This window comes from Lupinus angustifolius, chromosome LG20 (genome assembly GCF_001865875.1).
Source record: "Lupinus angustifolius cultivar Tanjil chromosome LG20, LupAngTanjil_v1.0, whole genome shotgun sequence".
NCBI classification, from domain to species: Eukaryota; Viridiplantae; Streptophyta; class Magnoliopsida; order Fabales; family Fabaceae; genus Lupinus; species Lupinus angustifolius.
Window position 1 is genome coordinate 17372045 of NC_032028.1, and position 26675 is coordinate 17398719.

The following is a 26675-nucleotide window of genomic DNA, read 5'->3' on the forward strand; positions in this document are numbered from 1 at the left end:
ATAAAGAATCAGTTCTGAAGCCCAGTTAATCGATTAAAGCCTTGGTTAATCGATTAACGTTGTTCAAAAATGTAACTGATTCTGTTTTCCAAGTTTTTCACTTTCAGCAACTTTTCAAACAGTTAGGTTAATCGATTAACGTATGCCTTAATCGATTAACATCATATTTTCATGTTTAATTTTAAATACAAACACTCAAATACGTTATGCACTTAATTCATACATGTTTAACACTTAGTTTATGCCTAGAATGCACATATACATGTATTTATGTGATGCATGAACATATTATGAATGACATATCTCAAAGAGGAAATGATTTAAAAGATTTATGCATATGAGACATGTATTAGGTGACCTAAGCCTTAGACTCAACTTAAACTAGTTTCTAGTCTAAGCCTGGTACCAATCAAAGACTTAAGCATGTTGATTTTGTTGGTGATCTTCAAGCTCTTATTAGGACAAGTTGTCCTCATCAAAACCATAACATATAAAGAGAGCTTTCCAAAGTGTTCCTCTTGACATGCACACTTTCACTAGTAAAAGTACAAAACAAATTACAATTATTCTTGCAATTAAACTCACATTCAACATTAATACTTAAATTCAAATGATGGTGGGACACATCACGAGTTACTTAGCACAAATTAATATTCAGCCTTTGGAAAAAATATTAACTTGTAAGTGGTACAATCAATATAGTAATCAAACAATAATTAATTTTGTCAAACAATAAGTTTTTATTTGGACCGACTTATTATCCACATAGAAAGCCATATGATTATTAGATATTTATTGTTACATTATGTTTGTAAGTTGGACAAAATAGTAATCTTCATTTGGGTCGACCACTATTCGCAAAATATACAAACATACAATTGGCTAGATATTTTATAACAATCACTAATGATACTTGTTTGTAATGGTTAAACATTGATCATAATGCATGTCAAATAATAAACTATTCTTTAAATTGATTTATAATTCACATATGCAACCTTACAATAATCACATGTTTACTATCATACGTGTGTATATAATCCGGCCAAATAACAATTTTCATTTGGGTCGATGAATACTGGCATAGATACATATACGAACTAGCATTTGACATTTATTATAAACAATTCACATAGTCAAATAATTTAATTTTCCAAAAAAAATTCATTTAGTTGAGTTTGATTCAACACTTGATCCAAAACATATATTATTTATATTCACCTCCAAATAAATATATTCACTATAGTCTATTGGTAGCATTGCATCATTATCATCATAAGGCTTTGCATTTCAAATTCCACTGATGGTGATTTTTTATTTTCTATTAAAATGATATTATCATTTTATACATGACTAAACACGCCCACCAACCAATGCAACAAACCATGAAGTATTGTAACCATTTAAACAAACAAGTCAGGTAATATATATAAAACAAGACATGTTCACATAATAGACTCATCACAAGATATCTAGTACAATATCAATTTCTAGTCTTTTGACAGAGAAATTAATTTGTAAGTGATACTCTCAACGTAATGATCAAATATTAATAATTAGTTCTCTCAGACAATAGCCTATCTTTGGACCGACTATTATTCACATGATTTTTTTTATAATTGTTATATATTTATCATCACATATATGTTATTATTTGGCCAAATTGTGTCTTCCTTTGGGCCGAACACAATTTGCATTAATAATCTCATACTCATCTATATAATTTTAATCAATTTCCACAATAGATATTAATTTGGCAACATATTGCATCAATTAATTCAAAAATAATTATGTGATAAAAGGAAAACAATATGAGTACATTATAAAAAAAAATATGATCTTGGAATTAAAACCTTCAGATTTGATATCTTTTATGATGAACAAATTCACTCCAATAATATAATTTTAAATCAAAAAAGATATATTACATATATATCAACGTATAAAAATGGATGCAATCTTAATCAAATACAAAATAGATCCAAAGTGAAAAACATACAAATATATATGCCAATTATTATAAAAATTTCAAATCGAATATAATCATGCATATCTTAAAAAATATATATGTAACACTATATATATACAATTTCACATACTAACATAGTAAAAATATATATAATTTTAAGCATTAATTGTAACCCTTATATATATTAACTTTAATCAGTAATTCCAAACATCACAACAACCTCAAACTGGAAACAATTACATATGAATATATGTACATTTTAATTCGCAATATATATAAAATGCCATGAATTCAATATTATTATATCTATACTATATATAAAGCCAAAACATATTATAATTACCTACATGACATAATTTTTACTTACCTATTTTGCCCTTATAATTAATAATTATTTCAATATTTTTCAATACAATAAAAAATATAAATGAATGTTAGAGGAAGTTACATCCACTAAATATATCAAACTACCAATGCATTTTTTAATAATATCACAATTCATTTTTATATTTTTATAAAAAATTATAATATCATGTACGAAAAAAGTGATATAATTATCTAAAATTAAATATTCAATACTAAAAAATAAAAATGCGGGTCGGCAGACATGGAGTGACTGCCGACACGCTAGTATGTATAAAAGAAAAACACGATTTAACTCATATATATCTTATACACATACTTCAACAAATTTCAAAATTGTAAAGTGACAAAAGTCAATGTCCAATACTAAGGCATTAGTGCACATATAATATATATTACATAACAGAGTCATAAATGTTAATGCAATCTCAATGCACAGATATGAATATATACTCCAGCACATTTTGCAAATATTCATAATACAAAGTACCACAATTCAAATAAGTGAAAGCAGATAAAAGTTATCCTCATTATTCATAAATACTCAATTTTCATAATCAATAGCGCAAGTATAAAAATCCCCAAATTTAAAAAATTAGGGTTCATAAAAAATTGGGGAAAAACATCTTCAATGAAGAACCTAAAGCTTTGATACCACTTTTAGATATTTCTTTATGATTGGTGAAATATCCATTCTAGGATCTTGAATCTCATGATTTTCACACATAATATAAAACAAGGGTACAAAGTCATACATGAATCTATGTTCTCATATCTACTCCTTTGATATTCTTTTTTTTAGAGTTTTGGTATGATGATCTTCCTTAAACCATAATTATTCCTTATGTGTTAACTTATAGGGTTCCCATTATATCCTATAGGTCAATCGTTTGGGTATCCACTCATTAAGCCCATATTCATTATCAATTTTAGAAGTCTTATAGGTTGTCAGTAATTAGATAACTTATTTTGTAACCCAAAATAAACGGCTTGTATAATTGTATTGAATATGATGTTCACCTTAACTAAAAATTATGAATTTCTAACAAATCCATCTATTTGTATATGAGAAAGTACTTACACAAAGAAATTTTATATACTATCAGTTTATTATCCATCATACATGTTCCATCATCATTGACTCTTTAAAATAGTAATACAAATAAACAGTAGATTATACCAATTATGTAGAAATTTTTATTATGATAATATATAAATATTATACTCTTTATATATTCTTTAACTTATTTACATTATGCAATTTTTCTTCACACTTAAAATATCCAACAAATAGTAGCTATAGTAGCTTTGTCTTAGTAACAATTCAAACCAAGGACATAAAAGTAAAATAAGTAACCACTACTAATATTATTCATCAATCATAACTGAGAGTTGGATTTAATATGTGTACACTGACAATATAAATGTTTTTTACACCGTAAGCAAATCATCCATCATCCATATGTTAATTATTATTGACTTTCAAACAATAGTAATACAAATCAATGATAGATGATGTGCCGACAATATAAAAAACTTTATATATTTTAAATTCCAGGAGAAATGCCAATTAAACAAATAGATAAAAGCTTAGAACACTTAATTAATCCTTGTCTAAATGATAAAGCATCATTTCAAAACTTAGCACCTTTCTCATGTTGGAGCGTCATTCATTGTTTGTGGTAACAGGCGACCTCACTTTGAAATTTGAAAGAAGCATCACCTGAATCCGTTTTTGGTTTTTTTAATGATATATGACATACATCAAAGTGTTATCTACTTATTAGTTGTAATCAATAAGTTTTTAAAAGTTAATTATTATTAGCTATTTGGGCAACAAGCCCCTTACTTGAGCATGTTGATAAAGTTTCATCTTCAGCTTATTTTTTGGTTTAGCAATTTGTTTTCTCTTATGACTAAGAAACTAATTCTTTTGTAGTTCGTGATTGTCTCTTCCAACAAGTTTTGTTCACATAAATTAAACTATAAACTTTTTGGTCTATTTGGAAATCGAGTGAGATCTTACACTACTGAATCAACACTTTATTGACTTTTGTAAGGAACTATTATACTACTTTCTCACTCTTTCTATATCAAAATGGATTAGTATCTTATTATGTTTATCCATCATCTATTTTTTGGTACATTGGAAAAGAATGACAAAACTAAGCTAACAAGGAAAGATCTAACTACAATAACGATTGACAAGAAAGAGCCAACCAAGATTTAACATTGTTGATCACAAATAGAATGTGAGTAATTTGAATTGGAATCTCCTCAAAAATCATTTGAACCGCTTCTAAGCAATCACTTTCCAAAAGCCACATTCCTGAAACCAAGACTTCAAGCCAGGGACAACCCATTTTTCATAGCCAAAAGTTATGTTAAAATATAGGACCCCTCACCATAGTTAGCAGGAAAATCCAACATTTACTAACCTTTATCATCTTGAAAGATACCGCCGAAGAGCCTCTGATACAAATAATTATGAATATATATTTATTTTTGAATTATATAATAATTTATATTAGTTTTTTTGGTAATACCAAAGGTATTCCCAACTTTTGATAAAATTATTTTTATTTTTGATTTGTGGTTGCTCATCCTAACCAGTGTCGTTCCCAAGAATCATAATATTGATTTTTTGGTCATCCTAGGATCTATCGAAACCTTGTACCATTAGACCAACTTGTTGGTAACAATTGATATCATTTGATTAAAAAAACTCAAAAATCAATTATAAAGATATCTCATGGTGACCATCCAATAATTTTCTCAATATACCCATAATTGTGAAAAAAAGTGAAATAAATTTGGTTCATGCAAATAAAAATTGGTCCTTTTCCCTTTATACGGCACCGTTTCTGCGTATTTTATTGGGACCCGCCCTTGTCTCTTTCTCTTCGCTTCTCTCGCCGGTTACAAAAAAGAAACAAAATCACTTTCTCTTTCACTCACTCACTCACTCGCTCTCTTCTTCACACTGAGTTGACTCAGTTTTCTCAACTCGCTCTCGCTACTCAGCTACACTTCGCATTTTGTCTTTTCATTCTCATCTTACACTGTAATCTATCTCTCTCACTCTTTCTCTTTTCACTTCTCGTTTCTATCAATCATGTACTTTCTTACTTTGTCGTTTTGTTTTCCCAATATTTGAATCGAATGAGGTAGTGTTAGGGTTTTGAATTTGAATGTGAGTGTTTGATTCATGAAATTTCGAGTGTTTAGTGTAGAATGGAGCGAGATCTTGCTATTTGTTTTTTATTTTATTTTATAATTTGATTTGTACAGCTACAATTTTCTCTTAGGGTTTCATTTTGCAAGGAGTTTGAATCTGTGTTAGTTTTATCACTTTTTATGGTTCACGGTTTCAATATGATCGCAGTGCTAGTGTTTGTCAAAAAGGTCATGCGTGATGCTGTTTGGTTTGTTATTTTGTGATTTTTATTGATAAAATTGTTATTCTGTGATTATATACTCATTGAAGTGGAAGTTCGATGTTAAGATTGGAATTAGGCTTTGCAATAGTGAAATTGCTTTGAAATTCTATCATTCCCGATAAAAAAGGAACAAAGAAATGAGAACAAGTTAGGGAAAATTGGAAAATTAGAGTGAATCAAATGAAGAAAAAATAAAATCATTTGATGGAGTGAGACATGTAAATAATGCATCTCTGAATATAACACTGGACATGTTTTCACTACTATTGTTAAGTTCAGATCTTGGCTAGTTAACTTAATTACTATTATTATTTTGGTTGTTTAAATTCATTCTTACAGTGATCTTTGTTTTGACAAATTAAATGGTGTTTGGGTAGTTCTTAGTATTGAATTTAACCAGACATCTTCCTCTTTGCAAAATCTAGCTTTAGTGTAAGTTTGAAATGGAAATTCGGTGTTAAGATTGGCTTTTGGCTCAGCAATAGTGATTTTTTTTTTGAAATTCAATGTTTTTTGGATAAAAGATAACAAATAAAGAAGAGAAACTTTGTCATGACACCAAATTTAAAAGATAAAAAAATGTATAAACTGACCGTGTAAGAGTGTTTTACACTGTCACTACATCATCTACCATTCATTTTCAATCATTATTGACTCTTCAAAAAAAGTAATCCAAATGAAGAGTAAATGATGCATTGACTATGTATAAATCTTTACACTGTCAATGCATAGATATTACACTCAATTTAAAATTTGGAGTGAATCAAAATGAGGAAAATAAAAAAAATCGGTCTATGAAGTGAGGCCCTTAAATAATGCATTTGTGATTATGACACTGGACCATGTTTTCATTATTTTTTCTTTGTTAAGTTCAAATCTTGACTTAAAAAGCTTAGTTTTTGTTGTGAAATCCATTCTTATATTGATCTTTGTTTCAACAATTTCAGTGATGTTATGAATAGTTCTTAGTATCGAATCTGATGAGATGTTCACTTTTTGTTTTCAGACTAACGCTGATAGGGATGTCAGAGAATGCACTTCGGGATCTCAATACAATTCCTGCAACTGAAAGGAAGAGTGAGAGCTCTAGTATGGCATGTTTAACAAAGCCTTCTGTTGACAATGCTGATGAGAATAGCGAAGATCCGCAAAATAAAAATAACGGTTCTTCCAGGGTTTCTCCACCCATTAATGGAAATCAAGCCGTGACCATTAATTCTGGTATTGAGACTGGAAATGGAATCGCAGAAATAGAATACATAGAATCTGAAGACTTGAATGATCTAGAAGATATTGATACTTGTCTTAAGGTATTGTTTTACGCGTTTTTGGGTTTAGGGTAGGGAATTGAGGGGTTTCAAGTTGATAACCATTGGCATTACTCTGGATTATGCCATGGGTGTTTTTTGCATTCTAATTATTTTCATTTCCTTACTAGCTTTTTGAAACTCTACTTTTGTTACAGAACCTCTTAGCTGGACTTGACTCAAAGGATTGGATTGTTGTTTGTGATGCACTCAATAATGTCCGCTGTGTATCCTTGTTTCATAAGGAAGCACTGTTGGACTTGTTGTAAGTATCGAAATTGTGTGTTTTATGATTGACATGTAGTTATTATATGCTATGTTTTTTGGTTAGATTTTTTAATTTATTGGTATGCTATCTGGTAAACAGAGGTGATGTTATCACACTTGTTGCTAAATCTCTGAAAAATCCTAGAAGTGCTCTCTGCAAAACTGCCATTATGACATCTGCAGACATTTTCTGTGCATATAATGATCTTATAATAGATTCCCTGGATCCTCTGGTAAGTCAACATTTCTTATGTGTACTGGTAAATTCCCCCTTCATACTCATGACACTATATTATTAGTATATTAACATGTTCCATCCAAAATGTATATGATGGATGCAGCTTGTACAGCTTCTTCTTAAGGCTTCACAGGACAAACGCTTTGTCTGTGAGGCAGCAGAAAAAGCCTTGGTAGCAATGACTACTTGGATTTCCCCTATGTTATTGTTACCAAAATTGCAACCAAACCTGAAGCACAAGAATCCTCGTATTCGTGCAAAGGCATCAATGTGCTTTTCCCGAAGTGTTCCACGACTGGTATGAGTACACAATTTAAGACATGCTCATATTGATAACTTTTGCTCTCAATTTATGTTTATAATAATTTGCTATGAAATGATTTTTTCTGCAACAAAAAGAACATACAAGAACTAAGAAAAACTTTACGAGATGGATGAATGATGCCAGGGAAAGAACCCTTGTTTCCATTGATGTTTTAGTTTGGAAACTTTGACTACCTTGATTTTGTACATGTAATTAAATTTTGAACTCGTTCTGTTTCGTTCTCAAATTTATCCAACAAGGTTACCTATGTTTGTGTCCAAGTAATGGTTAACATGCAAGTAAATAATTTGTTTTGTCGATATATTGCCAACAATAGCTTCATCAAGTAGAAGTGTATTTTTTGCTTATGGAGAAGTACAGGCTTTGATGGATATTTGCCCTAGATTGTTTTCTTTGATCATCCAGTACACATGTTATTTTTCTTGATTGATGCTTGTCTGTAACCTGCTAGTTACACGACTTCATGTCTATTTTTAATCTAATGTGTAATTCACACTCACGATGTCTCTAATGTACACACATACATAAAGAGATACGAATTCTTCTGTTTAATTTTTTTCTTTATGTTTGCTTCTGTAGTTATATTTGTCATAATATGTGTATGAATGTTTCTATATGTTTACGGTTATTGTGTATATGGAGATTAGGTATTGCACAAAATTCTATTCAATGAATGGGGTTTCTCCAAAAAGATTTAAATGACTACTACATTTTAAAGTTTATTGCATGCCCTTTTACTCAAATGAAATTTGTAAGGGGCTCTGGTGAACTAGAAAGGGTAATGAATATGCCCTACTTAATTTTGTGGCAGAATGCTGAGCTTTAACACCTAGTATTAATTTAAACAGGGTGCAGAAGGCATAAAGACATATGGGATTGACAAATTGATCCAAGTTGCTGCTTCCCAGTTGAGTGACCAGCTCCCTGAGTCCAGGGAAGCAGCTCGAACCCTACTAATTGAGCTTCAAAATGTTTACGAGAAAATTCACGAACCCATTCCATCTACTACTGTCTCTGAGCATCAAGAAATGGGATCTTGGGAAAACTTCTGCCATTCAAAACTTTCTCCTTTAAGTGCTCAGGCTGTACTTCGTGTAACCAGTATCCCCCGAGAAGGTCTTGTTTCATGACAGACACATTAACTGAGCTTCAGTTAGTGTACTTAAAAATGATTTCCTGGTTTGCTTGCCATTTTCTTTTGTAAATACAGTGCAACAATTGAGATTATTTGAATTGCTGTTGAAGCACACGTATTGATCCAAAGATTTATGATGTAATTTTTCCAAACTGCGTTTACCTATGTTACCTTTTATCAATATTTGATAGATATATAAATTGCATTTGTTCTTCCCTCGTTGGTAATTGACTTGCTTTTCTAAATTCAGTCCTTCAATGTGGATATCAGGTTGAGAGCCCAGTCTTTGTTTCTCAGTTATGCTTGTCATGGTTACCTGATATCACTAATCATTTAATCTGCATAACAATGCTTGAATCTTTTCTTGTTAGATAACTAAGGGTGAGTGTATGGTTCAGTTCGGTTTGAAAGTGATTGCGTCAGTGGGGTGAAGCTTTTTAGATTTGGAGAATAACTGATTTTTTTTAATAATCACAGGTAAAATCTATGTTTCAAGTTTCACCAAAACAAACCCAATGTTGATCAATATTTATGCTAAATGTTTTGGACTTGGGGACATAGACTTTACGGGGTTGATAAATTTAGCAACTTCTCATAGCAAAACATTTAGCATAAACATGCATAGTCTGAGTGGAATCCCTATGAACATGTTTTAGACTTGAAACATAGATTTTACGGGGTTGATAAATTTCAGTTAGCATATATGAGTGGATAGTGAACTTGGGGAGGTATTCTTCACATGTATGCACATTTCAACTCAGATTCTTCTTGGCACAACTAATTAGGCGTGTGTTTGGAATCACGGTAGCAAACCACATTGAAGTGAAAGCTACAAATAGTAGCTTATGTTGAAAGGCACGTTTGGATTTTTGCATTGTGGAAACAAACATGCAATTAGTGTATTTTTGTAGGGGTGGCAATACGAGCCAGACCGGCCCTACCCTATCAACTCGCCTTTAGCCCGCCAAAATATGGGTTGATCTGACTTTCATTATTAAAAGAGCTCAAATTCCCAACCCAGTCTGCTAAAAATGTCAATGCAAACGGGCTGGCCTGTCGGGTCAAACCCATATTGCTGTCCCTAGAAGATTCACTTAAAAGTTTAAAGTTTTCCTAAATCTTTTTTCATCAATAAGATTAAAAAACATAGAACCTTAATCTTTAAGAGAAATTAATTTTCTTGTTTCAGACCAACATATATTGGTAAAAATCAAACATTATTTCTGAGATGGGAAGGAATGATCATTTGGAGTGACTTAAGATTTATTTCACTTGTATATTTTCATTAGTTATAAATATAATTACATTTCATATTTATTACATAAAAACCGATGTTGTGCATAAATCGTTATTACTACCACTCAAACTTGTAGTTTTCACTAAAATTCTCACCCACCCAACTTCCTTTATGAATTTGTAGATCCAGTGCTGATTCTTCTCACAATGAAAGCCAAGTTTTATGTAACAACAACGGATACTTTCTTGAACCAATTAGAGTTATGGGAAAGCCTAAGTACCACATAAAGTGGTCCATGTAGAAACATTGGTATAAAATTGAGAGAAAATGAAAATCCAGAAACAGGAAGCTCTAGCTTTTGGCCATAGAGAAGTTGAATCAAGGGAGCACCAAACAGGTACAACTGAAAATCAGATTATATCAGCTACCACTTTGAATAATGAACAATGGGGTCTTATAGTATTATAATATCATTATTTTACTTCACAGTATATTATTTTGCCTCACTTGGTTATGTTTTAATTTCTTTTCGTAGTCCCTTTTAATCCTTATAGCATAAAGCAACTCTATGGATGCTAGTAGATCAATGAGTATTTTTTGCCAAATAGATCCATATGCTAATGGTTAAGGTGATACATAATATAGTATGCTATAATTGTTTTTCTTCCCCTGGTAGTAGTAGTACAGTTTAAGGTTGATGATACTGCATGTCTATTGTAAACATGTTAGATATCTTTGAGAATAATATCTAAGACGTTTATGTTTAAAATAGGCTCACTTTCATCCAAAAAAAGGCATATACCTTTCTTCAATGCATTGGAAACACAATGGTAAAATGGAGATGAAAAAATCTGTAACAAACATTCTGAACTGAAAGTAAATTGTAGACATATAAAATGATATGATAGTGACATAATAGAAACATGTTTTGCATGAGATGGACCATACACAAACTTCAAAGCAGATGCATGATCGGTACACGCAATTCAGAGCCTTCTCCCTTCATCCCAGTTCTCTCCTCTCCTTCCTGCGAAGAACAGCTACCAAGTACAACAAAGAGGCCTGAGTACATTATCCTAGTATTCTACTGCTGTTTCTTGAGAGGCTGGGAAGATTGCTGGGTATCTCTTGTAAACTGCTTCACACTATTTTTCGCCTCAGCAACAAATTTAGGATCAGGCTCATGTTTATCAGCAGGTTCTTTCATGGCCAAGTATATGTAAAATGCTATGACTACATTAACTGATATAACAGCAAGAAAACCACTCACTAGTGTCACAGAGTAAGGGGACAAATTTTCTGTTCCTGTTGCAGACAAGGAAACACCGTAAGGTAGTTTTAAAATCTTAATTTCCATTTTTCTGTTGGATCTCATTCCAAATTCAAGTTGAAAAATGTTGAAGGAACAAAACACAAAAATGATGAGATCAATTTTCATCAAGCTGGGAAGATGAAGCACTCAAAATAAGATATAGAGGAGAGACTTATGTTTGAAGGGCATAAGTATGGGAGCATTTAGATTCCAAACAAGATAGACAAGTGAATACAAATGAAAAGAATTAATAATAGTAAAAACAACCCATGCCTTTTCCACTATGTGAGGTTGGCTACATGGATCAAATGATGCTATAATGTTCTCTATCAAATTAAAAGAGTCAATAATTTGATTAAAGAATCAAATTAATTTCGGCAGCATTTTGAAGTATTGACAAAATGCAATAATCACAAAACCATTGAAAAACTACCATTTCCAAACATGCTTAACAATTACCATTAATTTTTCTATAACTCAATACTTGAAGTTAGGCAATTATGGCATATTGAAGTCATAGCCATTGCCCTCTATCACATGGAAATACAAACCACACACTGAAAAGTGTATAAAAAAGATAAAATACTCGAATTTATTTTATTATTTATTTTTGGATTATGGCTATTCTAACAACACTACTTTATGGTTATAATGGGGTATGAATAGCATACTGGTTAACTCAATACAACATATAATGATATTGTGAATGAAAAATAGATCGAGTGTTTCTGTATCATCCTCAAAGAGAGAGAGAGAGAGAGAGAAAAGAAGAGACACAAAGACACAGGGTAAGACTATTTAAATGTGAGATAATCGTTTATTTCCGAATAAGACACAACATGAAGATGAAACTGCAGTGTGCACTATCAACTACCACAACATGATAGATGCAACTCTATTGTAATGATTGTATTAAAAACCATAGCAAATCTAACTCCACTGGAAGCAGCAAATAATTGTCCTGCAAAACCATATATTATATACTATAGCCTATAGATGCAACTATTCATTTCGTCAGAGGCTTGATGGTACATATGTATTCAGATCTACTTTTCTAATGGTTTGAAAAGACATATTCTAAATTAGACATTCTCTACAAACAATAATGTTTTCCTTGAAGCCCATCATTTTTTTGCCTTTATCCACTAGATAACCTTGGCTACATCCTACATGGATCAAACGACGACATATTGTTCTATCGTACATCATATCTATGGACAAATCATTTGACCTCTAAATCCTTCTTATTAGTTTCGCCTATAATTTTTCTTGGTCTCCCTCCGCTTCTAGTGATTGGATTACCTTTATGGCTTTATCTACCCTCTTCACCGAAGTTTCTATAGGTCTTCTCCAAACATGCCCAAACCACCTAAATTGAGAGACTCCACCATCAGCATTAAAATGCAATTGTACAGATCCTTCCACTTAAAGAAGGTTCACTAGTTCTAGCAGTTAATATAGAGAAATTATCAAGACAAATCCACTTGAAAAGAAATCAATAAGAAAAGCAGTGAGAGTTGAAGAAGCTGTTAAGAAAGTTACATACCAGGAAGGAGATTATGGTTAAAAGCATATAAAGTAGCAATAGGAGCAACCCACATGAATAGTGATGCTATCACAAACTTCTCAATAACTCTCATTTTTGCCCTCAAATCCCTTCAAATATAAAAGAAAAATCACAAGTTTAAATTTCAAAATCCTAAGCAGATTCATGAATAGAATTGAGAACAAACTTACAAAAATCCAAACTTTGAATCAGGTAAAGATAAAGCGCAGTAGAAAAATCCAAACTTTAAAAGAGGTGGACTTCACTTGAAACCCTAATTGTTTTGGATCCAAATATGATGTTTGATCTGAAATAAAAACATGATTGGAGTCAAATTCATATTCATTACAATTTTAGAATTAAAGATTGAAATGTGAATATAACTAGCACTCACCCGATTCTTCTTCTTCTTCTCTGTTCAGGACAATCCAAAAGGAATGAAGTCAAAAACGATGGCGTTTTGTTCTGAAGGAGAGGGTATGAGAGAGAGAGAGAGAGAGAGGAAATACGAGAATGGGGTTTAATTTAAATATAGCAAAACATTTTGACGATTCCAAATAAATTCCTAAATTTAAAAAATTTATGATTAGATCCTTCCATTTATTAATTGAGTCCCTATGGTAACGATGGTTTTTTCATTAGTAAAATAAATGAGCGCATCACGAATCCAGATAACCATGAAGGGAGACAAAAATTTTATGGGGTATTATGAAGTAGTGATAAAAAAAATCGATTTTTCTTTTAGATTTTAATGTTTAATGATTAAAATTAATTGATTTTGTCCAAGATATTATTGGTGTTTCTACTCTCCTACTGGTCACTTTCTCCACAAGAATTTTTGACAAATTTTTTTTTACTTCAATACTTACTTGACTACTTATTTATGAATAAATAAGGTTGAAAACAAAAAACTCAACTCCAAAGCTAAGAGAAAAGTCAAAGAAATAAGAAATGTACAACCTTAAAAACCATATATACATAAGAGCTAATATACTTGATGTCTAAACAAGTTATTTTTTCTATCATCCTACTAGTAAGGTACCCCAAATCATAAAATTTTGATATGAATAGGTGAAAACAAAGTTTGAAATTTTAGAACTTTGTTCTTTAAGGTGCAAAAAGTGCTCATTTGATGAAGCTTCACTTTATTGCTAGGGACAAGTATAGGTAATTGCCTACATGCAAGCACAAATGTGTGGACACATGGCTTTTAAAGATACCTTTGTGTCCTCCAAGTTGTAAGTATTGAACCAAATAGTGAGTCTAGGGAAAGCCAAAGTATAATAGAAAGTGATTCATCTACAAATGTTGTTGTAGAATTGAGAGAAAAACAAAATCCAACTGAAGTTCCAACTCTGATCACTGAGAAATTGAATCAAGATAGCAGCAAATAGATAAAAAAGAAAATCAGATATTATCTGCTACCACTTTTTCTCATGTGTAGAATTTGCAGTTCTGTGAGAAATGACTGAAGATGAGTGTCATTGAGATATTTGAATGATGATGGACTTTTTTTTATTACTATCATCATCATTATAATATATTATTTTGCCTCATTTGGTTATATATTAATTTCATTATTATAATAAATATTTTCTTTCAAATTAGATTATATCAATATTTCTTTCAAGATAGGTTTTGATTGTTCTAGCACTTGTATTCTTTGTTCTTGGGTTTTGCCAATCCTATTTTCATGTGCTGCTCCATTTTGCTTGATTATTTTTTCTCATCATAGAAGCACATGACTCTCTCAAAGCATTGAAACCAAAATGTAAAGTAAAGATGAAAAACTTTGTAACAAACATTCTGAACTGAAAGTAACTTGTAGATATATAAAAAATGATACGAAACAAACATATTGGGAACAGAAGTTTCACATGAGATAATGATACACAAGCTTAAAAACAGAAGCATGATCTGCACAGGCAATTCAGGACCTCCTCCCTTCATCCCCGTTCTCCACTCTCTTGCCCGTGAAGAACTGCCGAGCACATCATCCTACTGCTGTTTTTTGAGAGGCTGGGAAGATTGCTGAGCATCTCCTGTAAACTGCTTCACACTATCTTTGGCATCGGCAACAAATTTAGGATCGGGCTCATGTTTATCAGCAGGCTCTCTCATGGCCAGATATATGTAAAATGCTATGACTACGTTAACTGATATAACAGCAAGAAAACCACTCACTAGTGTTACAGAGTAAGGGGACAAATCCGCTGTTCCTGTTACAGACAAGGAAACTCGGTAAGGTAGTTTTACAACTTCCATTCCATTTTTCTGTTCTTTGGAATTCAAGTTGAAATTTTTTAAAGTTAAGAGAAAGAAAACATGATGAGATCCATTTTCACCAAGCAGGAAAGATGAAGTACTCAATAAATAAGACAATGGGGACACTCTAAATTTGAAGATACATAGTATGGGAGCATTTTAATGCAAAACAGGTAGAGAAGTGAATATTAAAAGAGTGCTGTCTTGGATAGCATTTTGAAGTATTGACATAATGCACCAATCACAAATGCACTGGCAACCTAACATTTTCAACCAACAAGACGTTGATTTAGTGGTGTAAGGCCCTGCTAGATCCTCAGAAAGATCAAAAGGTCAAAGATTCAATTCCTTGGAGTGACACTTATTGGGAGCAACAACCATGCACCAAAAGAGATTAGTTCCTTACGAAAGGGTGAGATATATCCTTGACAGTACAAAAAAAACTAACATTTTGAAATGTGCTTAACAATTGCCATAAATTCTTCAGCACCTCAGTTATCCCCTCTGTCATATGAAAATAAGAGCCACATATAGAAGAATACAACAACACCAACAACCAAGCCTTGATCTCACTACGTAAAATACTATAACCTCCTCTATTAATGTTTTTGGTTTATGAAAATCCAAACAGTACTTGTTCAACTCAATTCAGCATGTAATGATGTGGGGAAATAGATAGGTTATTACTTGTATGATCCTGAGTCAATATGTCATACAGAAAACATAACAGACACAGATAAATGACAGCATTTTTAAATTTGAATGTATAACAAAAATAAGGGGCAACCCAATGCATGAACCTCCCACCTAGTGTGGTATGAGGAAGGTAAATGTACTCAATCATATACCCAAAAAAGCGGAGAGGTTGTTTGCAGACAAGCACAAAACACGCAACAATGAAACTCCAATGTGCAAAATCAACTACCACTTGCTACCAAATTCATTCTCAATACTAAATTGATAGGTGAAACTTTATTGTAATGATTGTGTCACAAACTTCAGCAAATTTAATTCCACATGTAGAGGGTGAGCCTCAGCACAAGGGTAGTTGAAATCCCGGAAACAACTTCTTACCTTGCAAGAGGTAAGGTTATGTACATTTAAGCTCACCACCCCAGATCCCACAAAATGGAAGTCTTGTGCATAGAGGCACACTAACTAACAGTTACAATCCATATCTAACAACTTAACCAAACCAGACTAGTCAAAGAAACAAAGTTAGGCATATTAGCAATAACAATATTTTATTTTTAAGACCAACATTCTGATTATTAAAGCACAGATGTTAGATTACAAGCCAAATCTTAATTGAAAATAAATAATTGAATAACAAAAAAGGAGTGCAAATTGAAGAAGGTTGGTTAAGAATGTTACCAGGAAAGAGATTATGGTTAAAAGCAAGTAAAATAGCAATCGGAGCAGCACAAATGAATAGTGATGCTATCACAAATTTTTCAATTACTCTCATTTTTGCACTCCAATCCCTTCACAACAACAAAGAAAACTTGTTTGAATTAGACAATTCCAAACAGATTGATGAATAAATTTTGGGAATAAAGGTATGAACTTTGAGGCTCTGGGTTCAGTATCTGATTTCTGGTGGTGGCGGATGGTGGGGGACGGCGGATATCAGTGGCACACGACGGCGACAGAGAAGAAGACCAAATTGCGGAAGAATTCACACGACAATATTAACTGCCCGACTCATATATAAAATCAAACCCACAGATTAATCATAATTATCTACAATTATATTATATTTGAGTAGTATTTTTATTGAAATAAAACATAACATTTAGAGTAATGCTAACTCAGTTTAACATTAATCCAAAACAATTGTAATTTTATTTTAAGGGAATTGTATGGTTTGCTTTTCGAGTTATTCGATTTTAATCAAGTTTAATATATATTGAAATTTTTGCAATCTAAAACAATTTAATTTCTTGTTCATTTAAGATTATGGATAAGAGTCATTTATAATTCCAAAAAATAATGTGATCATTTGGTTTAGCTTAATCCTCATAGACAATATTTTTAAAATCATCTATCTACTAGCTATTTATATTAAAAAAATCTTCTAAAATAATTTTTTTCTTCTTCACTCTTTCCTAATCTTCTTTGATCTAACGTCGTTTGTTTATGGTGGTGGCAAATGGTGGATGATGGTTGCGAATCTCAGTAGCAATTAACTTTTCAATAAAGATGTTAATGTTCGTTAGGTGGTATTCGATGAACATTGCAAAGAATGATAGAGTTTTATGAAGATATGAGATTCAATCTGATTTCTCTTATTGATTTCCTTGATCAAATGTGTCCACATATATATATACAAGAGTAGAAATCAATTATCCACACAATGCTTCTAATATTATGCTAACAATACTCCTAACTAGCCATACAATATACATTGCCTAATATATGCTAACCTAATTGAAACAATATAGGAAACTATATGACAATATCCCTACAATATTGTACCGCATTATTACCCCCCCCCCCAAGTTGGGGCATGCAAGTTTTGAATGTCCAACTTGCCTAATAAGGAACTGGTGTGTGCCAAGTGCCTTGGTGAAGAAGTCAGCAAGCTAAGTATGAGTGAGAACATGAGAAGGATGAATGTTATGTTTGAGAATCTCATCCCGAATATAATGATAATCCACTTCAATGTGTTTTGTCCTATCATGGAAACTGAATTTTTAACTGTGTAGAGCTGCTTGGCTATCATAATAGAGACGCATTGGGTGAGGATGCAACACACCAAGGCTGAATAGAATATCCTTTAACCATTTTAGTTCACTAGTAATGTTAGCCATAGAGCGGTACTCCGCTTCAGCAGAGGACTTAGAGATTGTGTGCTACTTCTTAGTTTTCCATGAAATTGGGGAGTGACCAAGTTGGACGAACCAACTAGTGAGCGATCATTGAGTAAGAGGACAACCTGCCTAATCAGCGTCACACCAACCATATTAGCTAAGATTATTGCCTCTACTCATAAGAATGCCTTGCTCGAGATTCCCTTTCAAGTAACGGACTACTCTCAAAGCAGCTTACCAATGTTCTTCTTTAGGTTGATGCATAAACTAAGACAATATATGAACACAATAAGAAAGGCCAGTTGAGTGAAACATAAGTAGATGAGGCGCCAAACAAGTCGTCGATATTGGGAAGGATCCGACAACAAAGAACCTGTAGCTAGTGCCAACCGATGATTTTTCTCAATGGGAATAGAAGCGGGTTTGACCCCAAGCAAGTCAGTCTTAGTGATAATATCCAAGACATATTTTCTTTGGCATAGGAAAATTCCCATAGGAGATTGAGCAACTTCCACGCCGAGAAAATACTTTAACCTTCCCAAATCCTTCATATGGAAACAAGTATGAAGGTAAAGTATAAAGTATTTAATAGAGTCAGGATCATTACCTGAAATGATAAGGTCATCAACGTACACCAAGAACACGAGATGTATAGTGTCTGGATGCATGGCGAAAAGAGAATAATTATAATAGGATTGAGTAAAGCCATAGCGTGTTAGAGAAGCGAATAGTTTGGAAAACCAACACCTTGGAGCTTGTCATACACCATAAAGAGATTTGCGAAGTTTGAAAACATGCCTTGATGTTGCACCATGAAACTAGGTGGGAATTTCATGTACACATATTCTTGTAGATCTCCATGGAGGAAAGCATTATAAACGTCAATTTAATGGAGCTCCCAATTCTTGGCAGCAACGACAACCAATATTGTGCGAACAATGACCATTTTTGCCACTAGAGCAAAGGTTTCTTTGTAATCTAACTGTTCAACTTGGTGATTGCCAAATATGACCAACCTTGCTTTGAATCTTTCAACAGTCTCGTCTGAGTGGTATTTGATTTTGTAAACCCACTTGCAACCAAATGCCTTCTTACCTTGAGGAAAAATTAGTAATAGTCCATGTATTATTGTTTTCAAGGGCTTTGATCTCACTTTGCATGGCTTCACGCAATCACATATTGATGAGCAATATATTACATACTATTCATAACCTTAATCTAACATGATTGATGATTCTTGGAGCCTAATTGACTTTGTTTCACATGGTTTAGTGTTTTAGACTTTATTGGACTAATATTCCTAAAATTAGTTAATTTGGGATTATTTGGCCTGATTATATCTATTATCATTTTCAAATCATATTTGACACTAATGACATTTTAGGCATTATGGAAGTGGAGGATATGTGTTGTGTGAAGAAGATCTTTTCTTCTGACCTTGACACGGTTTTGATGAAGACACCAACATCACCAAAAAGAAGAAAAGGAAGAATAGTTATGAAGACAATGAAGATTCAAGCTTCGAGACATTCAAGACTTTTAGTCCAAGTCTAAAATAGGCACTTCTATCCTATACTCTTGATTATACAATAGTAGCAATGCTCAAACTATTTTTAAAAGAAAATTGAAACACTTTAAAATACTTAAAACAATTTTCAAAAATAGCGTGTGACAAGTTACTTCATTTAAGTAACAAGTTACGAGTATGAGAAAAGAGTTATCCAACTTAAAACTGATCAGAGTAATCCATTACTGTCTTTGAGTAACAGATTACCAGTGTTATTAAAGTTGAGTAACCAAATACTCAACTTGCTGTAATCGATTACTCTAATTCGAAAATAAATGACCAGTGGACAAAACATTTGAGTAATCGATTACTCAATGTTGTAATCGATTACTGAGAGCTGTTGCATTAGATTTTCAAATTCAAAGTGAATGAGTTTCAACCCAAAAGACATGTTTTTATTCCAATCAATTCTTACCCTTTCAAAGAGACATTTTGGCTGATTGGAAAGCCTATATAAAGGCATTGAAATTCACAATCACAACACACAACATATACACAACTCTCATACAAATTTCAAAAGCTCTTACATATATTCTAAAATTATTTTATGCACTTTTGACAACAAGTTCTTAAACTTTCAAAGTGGATTTTTCTGAAGTTGCTTAAAGTGAAACTGTTCAACTTTACAAACTAATAAAGAGAATTATTACTAAGTATAGAAAAGAGTTGATTGGATTGCAAGTTATGTCACTTTCATACTTGTAAAGACAATTCCACCATTATTGAACATTCTTCATTATTATTGCAGAATACTTTCTTTCACAGGGCGTGATAAGAATCACTTGGAAATGTGTTTTCCAAAAGTGAATAAGGATTAAGGAGTGTGTAAGGTACATAGAGATCTCGTTGTGAGATATTGTAATTGCAAATCATAATCTTTAGTGGAAAAATCTCTTGTGCTGCAAGAGTACTAGACGTAGCCTTCGGTGGACAAGAAGGTGAACCAATATTAAAATCCTTGTGTATTCTCTTCTCCCTCAACTCTTTGATTTTACTTGTTAATTTTCTGCATATATTTTCCGCTGCACTTTAACTCTTGATAATGCAGAGAAAATGGTCATTGTTTTAAGTCAACTAATTCACCCTAGTTGCAATCTCATTCTTACAATTGGTACCAGAGCTATTTTTTGAGTAAGTTATTCTCAAGCCTGATCCTATATTGAAGATGACCTCAAGATCATTCCTAGGAGAAGGTTCCAACATCAACCGCCCTCCAAGCTTTGTTGGAGAGTGTTATGATTTTTGAAAAATCAAAATGAGAATCTTCATAGAATCTCAAGACTTGGATATATGGAATTCAATTGAAGAAGGACCATATGAACCCTTCACCATTGTGAACAGTGTAAGGGAAGTAAAGCCAAAAACATGCAATACGATCTTAAAGCCAAAAACATGTGCTTGTCCAACCCTACAAAAGCATCATACTTTTAAAAGAAATAAGGACAAGAAGCGTAGAAGAACAAATGTTATATTAGAAGATAAAGATGATGGGTCAAATGCAGAGCTCAGAATTAAGGAGCAAACATATATTTCATTGATGACTACACAAAATTCAAATGACGATTATGAGGTTAGTAACTCTGAACCAAATGATACATTTTCATATAATGAGTTACATAACGCTTTTTGTAAATTACATGAAAATTTATCAGACTCTCTAAAGTGTGCATAAATCAGAAAAACACTATAAAACTTCTTGAGAGTCAAAATAAAATTCTACAAAAAGATTTGGATGCTTTAAAATCCAAATCAAATGACAAGTGCATTGATTGTCCAAAATGTGATACTCTTGAAACTAAAATTGTTTAATTAAATCAAGAAATGAATATGTTCAAGAAGCATACTCATAAGTTGGACAATATTTTAAATACTCAAAAACATATCAATGACCGAAGAGGTCTAGGCTACACAAATAGCCGAAAAACTAATGGTATGACAAAGAGTACTTTTGTTAAAACTAATAATGATTGCATTCATAATATTTCTAAAGAAAATTTTGATCAACATTCTTTCTACAAGTCTAAACAAAAGAGACATCAATATCAACCCACATGCTTTTATTGTAAAAATGTTGGCCATACTCCTAATTCATGTCATAATAGAAAAGTTGGTATTCCAACTGGCCAATATGTTTGGGTTGAGAAATGTGCTATCCCCGCAGGACTCAAATCACATTGGGTACCTAGAAAATATTTTTAATTTGTTTTGTAGGAGTGTTTGAAAGCCATAAGCATAAATGTATTATCATGACGATGGCTGTTCAAAGCACATAGCACGAGGAGATTCAAAACTATCATTTATTCAAGCAATAAAGGCATTGTTACCTATGCATAGAACTTCAAAAGAAAAATCCTTGGTACAAGTAACATTGTTATTATATTTATCTAAGTGCATGGTATGATCTTCTAACTAAATTTCTACTTGAAAAATGTTTCAACAAAGGAAAGGTCGACACTACACTCTTTATAAAAAGAATAAATCATCATATTCAAATTTATGTAGATGATATTATTTTTTGTTCCACTAATGAGGTTTTGTGTAGTGAATTTGGCAAAATGATGCAAGGACGTTCAAATTTATGTAGATAATATTATTTTTGGTTATACTAATGAGGTATTGTGTAGTGAATTTGGCAAAATGATGCAAGGAGAGTTTGAAATGTCCATGATGGGGAAGTTAAATTACTTCCTTGGACTTCAATTTAAAAAAAATTACTAATGACATTTTCGTAAGTCAATCCAAGTATTGCAGAGACTTGGTCAAAAGATTTGACATGGATGGCTGCAAGCCAATAGCTACTCCTATGAGATCCGGTACTTACATTGATACAAATGAAGCAGGAAAAAGCATTGAAATATCAAAGTATCGAGGTATGATTGGATCTCTTTTATATTTAACTGCTAGTAGACCTGATCTCATGTTTAGTATATGTCTGTGTTCACGCTATCAATCTAAACCAAAAGAATCACACTTAGTTGCCGTTAAGAGAATCATGAAATATGTTAAGGGTACATCTAACGTTGGACTATGGTATCCAAAAGGAAGTATATGTGATATGGTTGGTTATTCGGATGCAGATTTTGCTGGGTGCAAATCTGAGAGGAAAAGTACAAGTGGTACTTGTCATATTTTGGGAAATACTTTAGTCTCTTGGTATTGCAAGAAACAAGCACGTGTTGGCCTAAGCACTATTGAAGCTGAATATATAACAACAGGTAGTTGTTGTGCCCAAGTGTTGTGGCTCAAACAACAATTATGAGATTATGGCTTAGACTTGGGGTGCATTCCTTTAAAATTGGACAATACAAGTGCTATAAACCTCACAAAGAATCCTGGTATGCATTCTAGAACCAAACACATTGATATAAGGCATCACTTCCTTAGGGACCATGTCCAAAAGAAGGATGTGTCTGTAGAATTTGTTGATACTCAACCAACTAACAAATATATTCACTAAACCATTGGCAAAAGAACCTTTTTATAAAATTAGACGATAATTAGGCATTCTTGATGAAGTATACTTATCTTAAATGCTTATATATGATTATATGTGTGCTTCATTATATCTATTTCATGCCTACTTGAACTTAAATGTGTTTATTTATGTTTAAAAATTTCAAATGTGTTTATTTATGTTTAAAAGTTTCAATTTTTGGGTTAAAAATAATTTTCATAGCTTATTTTTGCCTAAAAATAAGTTTTTCTGGGGTCAGTAATCGATTACACTGGAGAGTAACCGATTATAGGGTTGAACAGCGTGTTTCAGTAACTGATTACTCAAAATGAGTAACCGACTACTAAAAATGAGTAACCAATTACTCTATGTTGCCGTTTGAAAATTTTAAATTTTCTAATTTGAGTAACCGATTACTCAAAGTGAGTAACCGATTACTCTGTGCTGTTATATATGTATTTTTTCTACATTTTAAACCTTTTCAAACTCATCTTCTTCCTCATTTCAAACCCTATTCATGGCCACCTCTCTCTCTCTAAAATCTTCGTTTTTGATCCGCTTTGAGTGATTTTTATGTGCTTTCATATCACATTTTCACTTCCGAACACTTCTAAACCATCATTTTCATGTTAGTGGCCTAAATAAAAAACCTCCAATTTTTCAAAACCCAAAAACCTAACTTATCAAAAACTCATTTCAATGCCTTCCTCATCTGTAACCAAGAAGCAACGCACCAATCCTACTCAAAGGAACCAAGGAACTTCAACCTTGGAGTCCAACCCTCTTGACTTAACGCGACTTCTAGCAAATGATGAGCAACGTAAAATCTATGAGCAGCACTTCCATGGTCGCATTATCTTCACTCCTACATACGGTAATATCAGGAACTTTGAGTTTGAAGATTTTCTATTTCCTTATCTCTTGAGACAAGAAAACCTTTTCGATTTCTGTTGTGAATCAAATGAAATTTATCCTGAACTGATTAGAGTATTTTAATGTGACATGAACTTTAGGAAAAACCGTCTTACTTTATGTGTAAAAGGAAAAGACATTTTAATTTGGATTTGAAATCCATGAGTTCATTGTGCTATAACATACCCTATTAGGGAAGCATGACAGGTTTTGGCCTTGTAATGGAATGGGAAAATTACGATCGAAAAGATTTTTATTATTCTCTGTGTAGAATAACCAAAGAGGAAATATAAACGCTTAAGCAATAGAGCTATGGTGAAACTGTTAAAAATAGAGATATCCTATGTGCTGGACATCTCAAACTAGAAGACCGTTTGCTTTATTATTTTCTAAGCTATGTCATCTGACCAAAGTTTTCAAATCACTCTCAAATAAGTGACATAGAACTCCAATTGATGTATGCTATGAAATTTAATCTGAAAATCAATTGGACTCTGATGATAATGAGACAAATGTGGTCTGTAAGAGGAACACAAAGCCCTTTGCCATATGCAATCTTCATAACAAAAATCCTTAAGCATTTTGGTGTTTCTAATGCTGGAGAAACTAAGGTCCCGCTTAACTCTCGTGAAAGCCATATTGATGTGGATGTAATCCACAAAATGGGCTTCACATTTGATCTTCGTGACCGGACCTATAAGCATAAGAAATATAGACCTCCTGCTCCAGAACCAGAACCTACCCCTGCTAATCCTTCTGAACCTCAACCTTCTGAGTTTTATGCTCAATCTTCCTCATCTACTGTCATGCCTTCAAATCAGATGATTATGGATGAGTTGATTTCTCTTCGAGGCTACATCACTAACCGAATGGATGCCTTTGATACTCAAAATCAACAAATTCATTTTGAACTTCATCGTCTCTCTTCTAAGTTGAGTAGCATGGACATTGATGAAGACAATTCTGAGCTTGAATCTTAGACTGTATCTGTTGTTAGGATTTTCTGGTTGTAATTTTAATTTTCCTAGTTTTGGACAAATTTCTATTATGTTGTTTGCATTGTTGTTTGCATCGTTAATGCTTGAACATCTTTTTACTTTTATGATATGTATTGTGATGTTTATGTTATATATTATGATTACCTTTATGCTTGTCATATACATATTTTATGCTATATATATATTATGCTGGAAACTCTTGGTTTTTCTACTTTTTGATGAAGTCAAAAGGGGGAGAAAAGTTGGGAGAGTGTATTTTCTGTTTAAAACATTTCAGGCACATAACTCCAAATGAAAGGGGGATCATACAAGATAGGGGGAGCATACTCAAGACAAGTCAAGAATATCACAAAGTATGTTGCTCTCAGAAAATTACATTGTTAAGAAGATATTGGTTTATCATCATCAAAAAGGGGGAGATTGTGATGAGATCTCTGCTCCTGACCTTGGCACGGTTTTGATGAAGACACCAACATCACCAAAAAGAAGAAAATGAAAAATGAATTAGTCTAGTTTTGAGCACATATGGCACATCCTCATTGAGATACTGGATACACAAGCTTTCGTATGTGAAATCATGTGTAGCCAACTCCCCGTGGGATTGGAGGTGGTTCAGCCATATTTTCAGAGTATGCAACAGAATGCACAGAAATAATAGAATGCACAGAAATAACAGAATACACAGAAACATCAGAATCAGTATCACTATGAGGTAGATTAACACTAAGATGAAAATACTTACTATCTAAATTTAAATTCCTAACTTGTCTAACCAAACTATGAAATGTTCTATCAATTTCCGGATTTATTGGATGCAAAGAGTTAGGATTTCACATAGTCATACACTAAATGCAGCAGTAAGAACCATGTAGGGCAGTAAGTGAAATACATGTTAAATAACTTGTCTAACCAAACTATGAAATGTTCTATCAATTTCAGGATTTATTGGATGCAAAGAGTCAGGATTTGCCCTAGTCATGCACTAAATGCAATAGTAAGAAACATGTAGGGCAGTAAGGGAAATACATGTTAAATTTCAGTAATCAACCAAAACTTTGCATCAATAAAATCCTAATACCATAGGAAACATACACAAAAAGTTTCAGGACAAAACTCAAAGCCTAACTAATTTAATTAAATGCAACAAAATCAAAACAATTGGAAAAATAAACTTGTAAAATAAAAAAGAAATAGTAAACAAACTCTTTTTGGATTTTCAGGGTGGGTTCTAAAGAAGCAGTGTGTAGAGAAAGAATTTTTGGATTTTCTATCCCAAATGCATATATAATATGTCCAATTCTAATTAACGGTTCCAAAGTTATGCCCAAAATAGAAAATCAATAGTAAAACTAGAGTCACTACTTGTTTGTATCTCACAACCAACAGCAAGGTAATTGACTACGATGCATCCAATGTTCAATATGTCATGAAAGAAGTTTGGAAACAAAGTTTCATTCAAAAATTCTAACCACAACTTTATTAACCAACATACACCCGAATCAACCAACATGCAAATAACTAAACAAG

The 26675-nt window shown here is 32.5% G+C and overlaps 3 protein-coding genes across 10 annotated transcripts in view; 1 reads left to right on the forward strand and 2 right to left on the reverse strand.

Annotated features, from left to right (window-relative positions):
• LOC109336378 overlaps positions 1-16096 on the reverse strand; it is a 17094-nt gene extending 998 nt beyond the window's left edge. Inside the window, exons 1-4 of one of the 6 annotated variants that reach the window (XM_019572934.1) lie at positions 13534-13627; positions 13331-13446; positions 13140-13249; positions 11064-11586 (exon numbers count right to left, since the gene is read on the reverse strand). In XM_019572934.1, the coding sequence (XP_019428479.1) occupies positions 11366-11586; positions 13140-13233 (315 nt within the window). In that variant the 5' untranslated portion in view covers positions 13234-13249; positions 13331-13446; positions 13534-13627 and the 3' untranslated portion in view covers positions 11064-11365. Of the gene's footprint in view, positions 1-11063; positions 11587-13139; positions 13250-13330; positions 13447-13533; positions 13648-16091 lie in introns of those variants that run through there. The other 5 variants (XM_019572935.1, XM_019572936.1, XR_002106345.1 and 2 more) reach the window with 5 other exon arrangements.
• Positions 5219-9263, forward strand: LOC109336377. The gene is made up of 6 exons (XM_019572932.1): positions 5219-5396; positions 6779-7082; positions 7238-7344; positions 7447-7579; positions 7688-7882; positions 8758-9263. Exons 2-6 carry the CDS (start codon positions 6795-6797, stop codon positions 9037-9039), a joined length of 1005 nt encoding a protein of 334 aa, XP_019428477.1. The 5' UTR covers positions 5219-5396; positions 6779-6794; the 3' UTR covers positions 9040-9263.
• Positions 14898-17167, reverse strand: LOC109336380. 3 transcript variants are annotated; one of them, XM_019572940.1, is made up of 4 exons: positions 16990-17166; positions 16779-16893; positions 15111-15358; positions 14898-15076 (listed from the first exon to the last, which is right to left on the reverse strand). In XM_019572940.1, the coding sequence occupies exons 2-3, from the start codon at positions 16870-16872 to the stop codon at positions 15138-15140; spliced, it is 315 nt and encodes a 104-aa protein (XP_019428485.1). In that variant the 5' UTR covers positions 16873-16893; positions 16990-17166; the 3' UTR covers positions 14898-15076; positions 15111-15137. The 3 variants fall into 3 exon arrangements, with proteins under 3 accessions (XP_019428485.1, XP_019428486.1, XP_019428484.1); XM_019572941.1 differs by having other exon boundaries at positions 14898-15358; positions 16779-16888; positions 16972-17167; XM_019572939.1 differs by having other exon boundaries at positions 14898-15358.

Bases quoted from the DNA above. Each gene is read 5' to 3' on its own strand.
- LOC109336377 (XM_019572932.1), top strand. From the start codon at position 6,795: ATGTCAGAGAATGCACTTCGGGATCTCAATACAATTCCTGCAACTGAA. The intron at 7,083-7,237 runs GTATTGTTTTAC...CTTTTGTTACAG, and splicing joins ATATTGATACTTGTCTTAAG to AACCTCTTAGCTGGACTTGA. The intron at 7,580-7,687 runs GTAAGTCAACAT...TGATGGATGCAG, and splicing joins TAGATTCCCTGGATCCTCTG to CTTGTACAGCTTCTTCTTAA.
- LOC109336380 (XM_019572941.1), bottom strand. From the start codon at position 16,872: ATGAGAGTAATTGAAAAATTTGTGATAGCATCACTATTCATTTGTGCT. The intron at 15,359-16,778 runs GTAACATTCTTA...TGTCTGTAACAG, and splicing joins TAACCATAATCTCTTTCCTG to GAACAGCGGATTTGTCCCCT.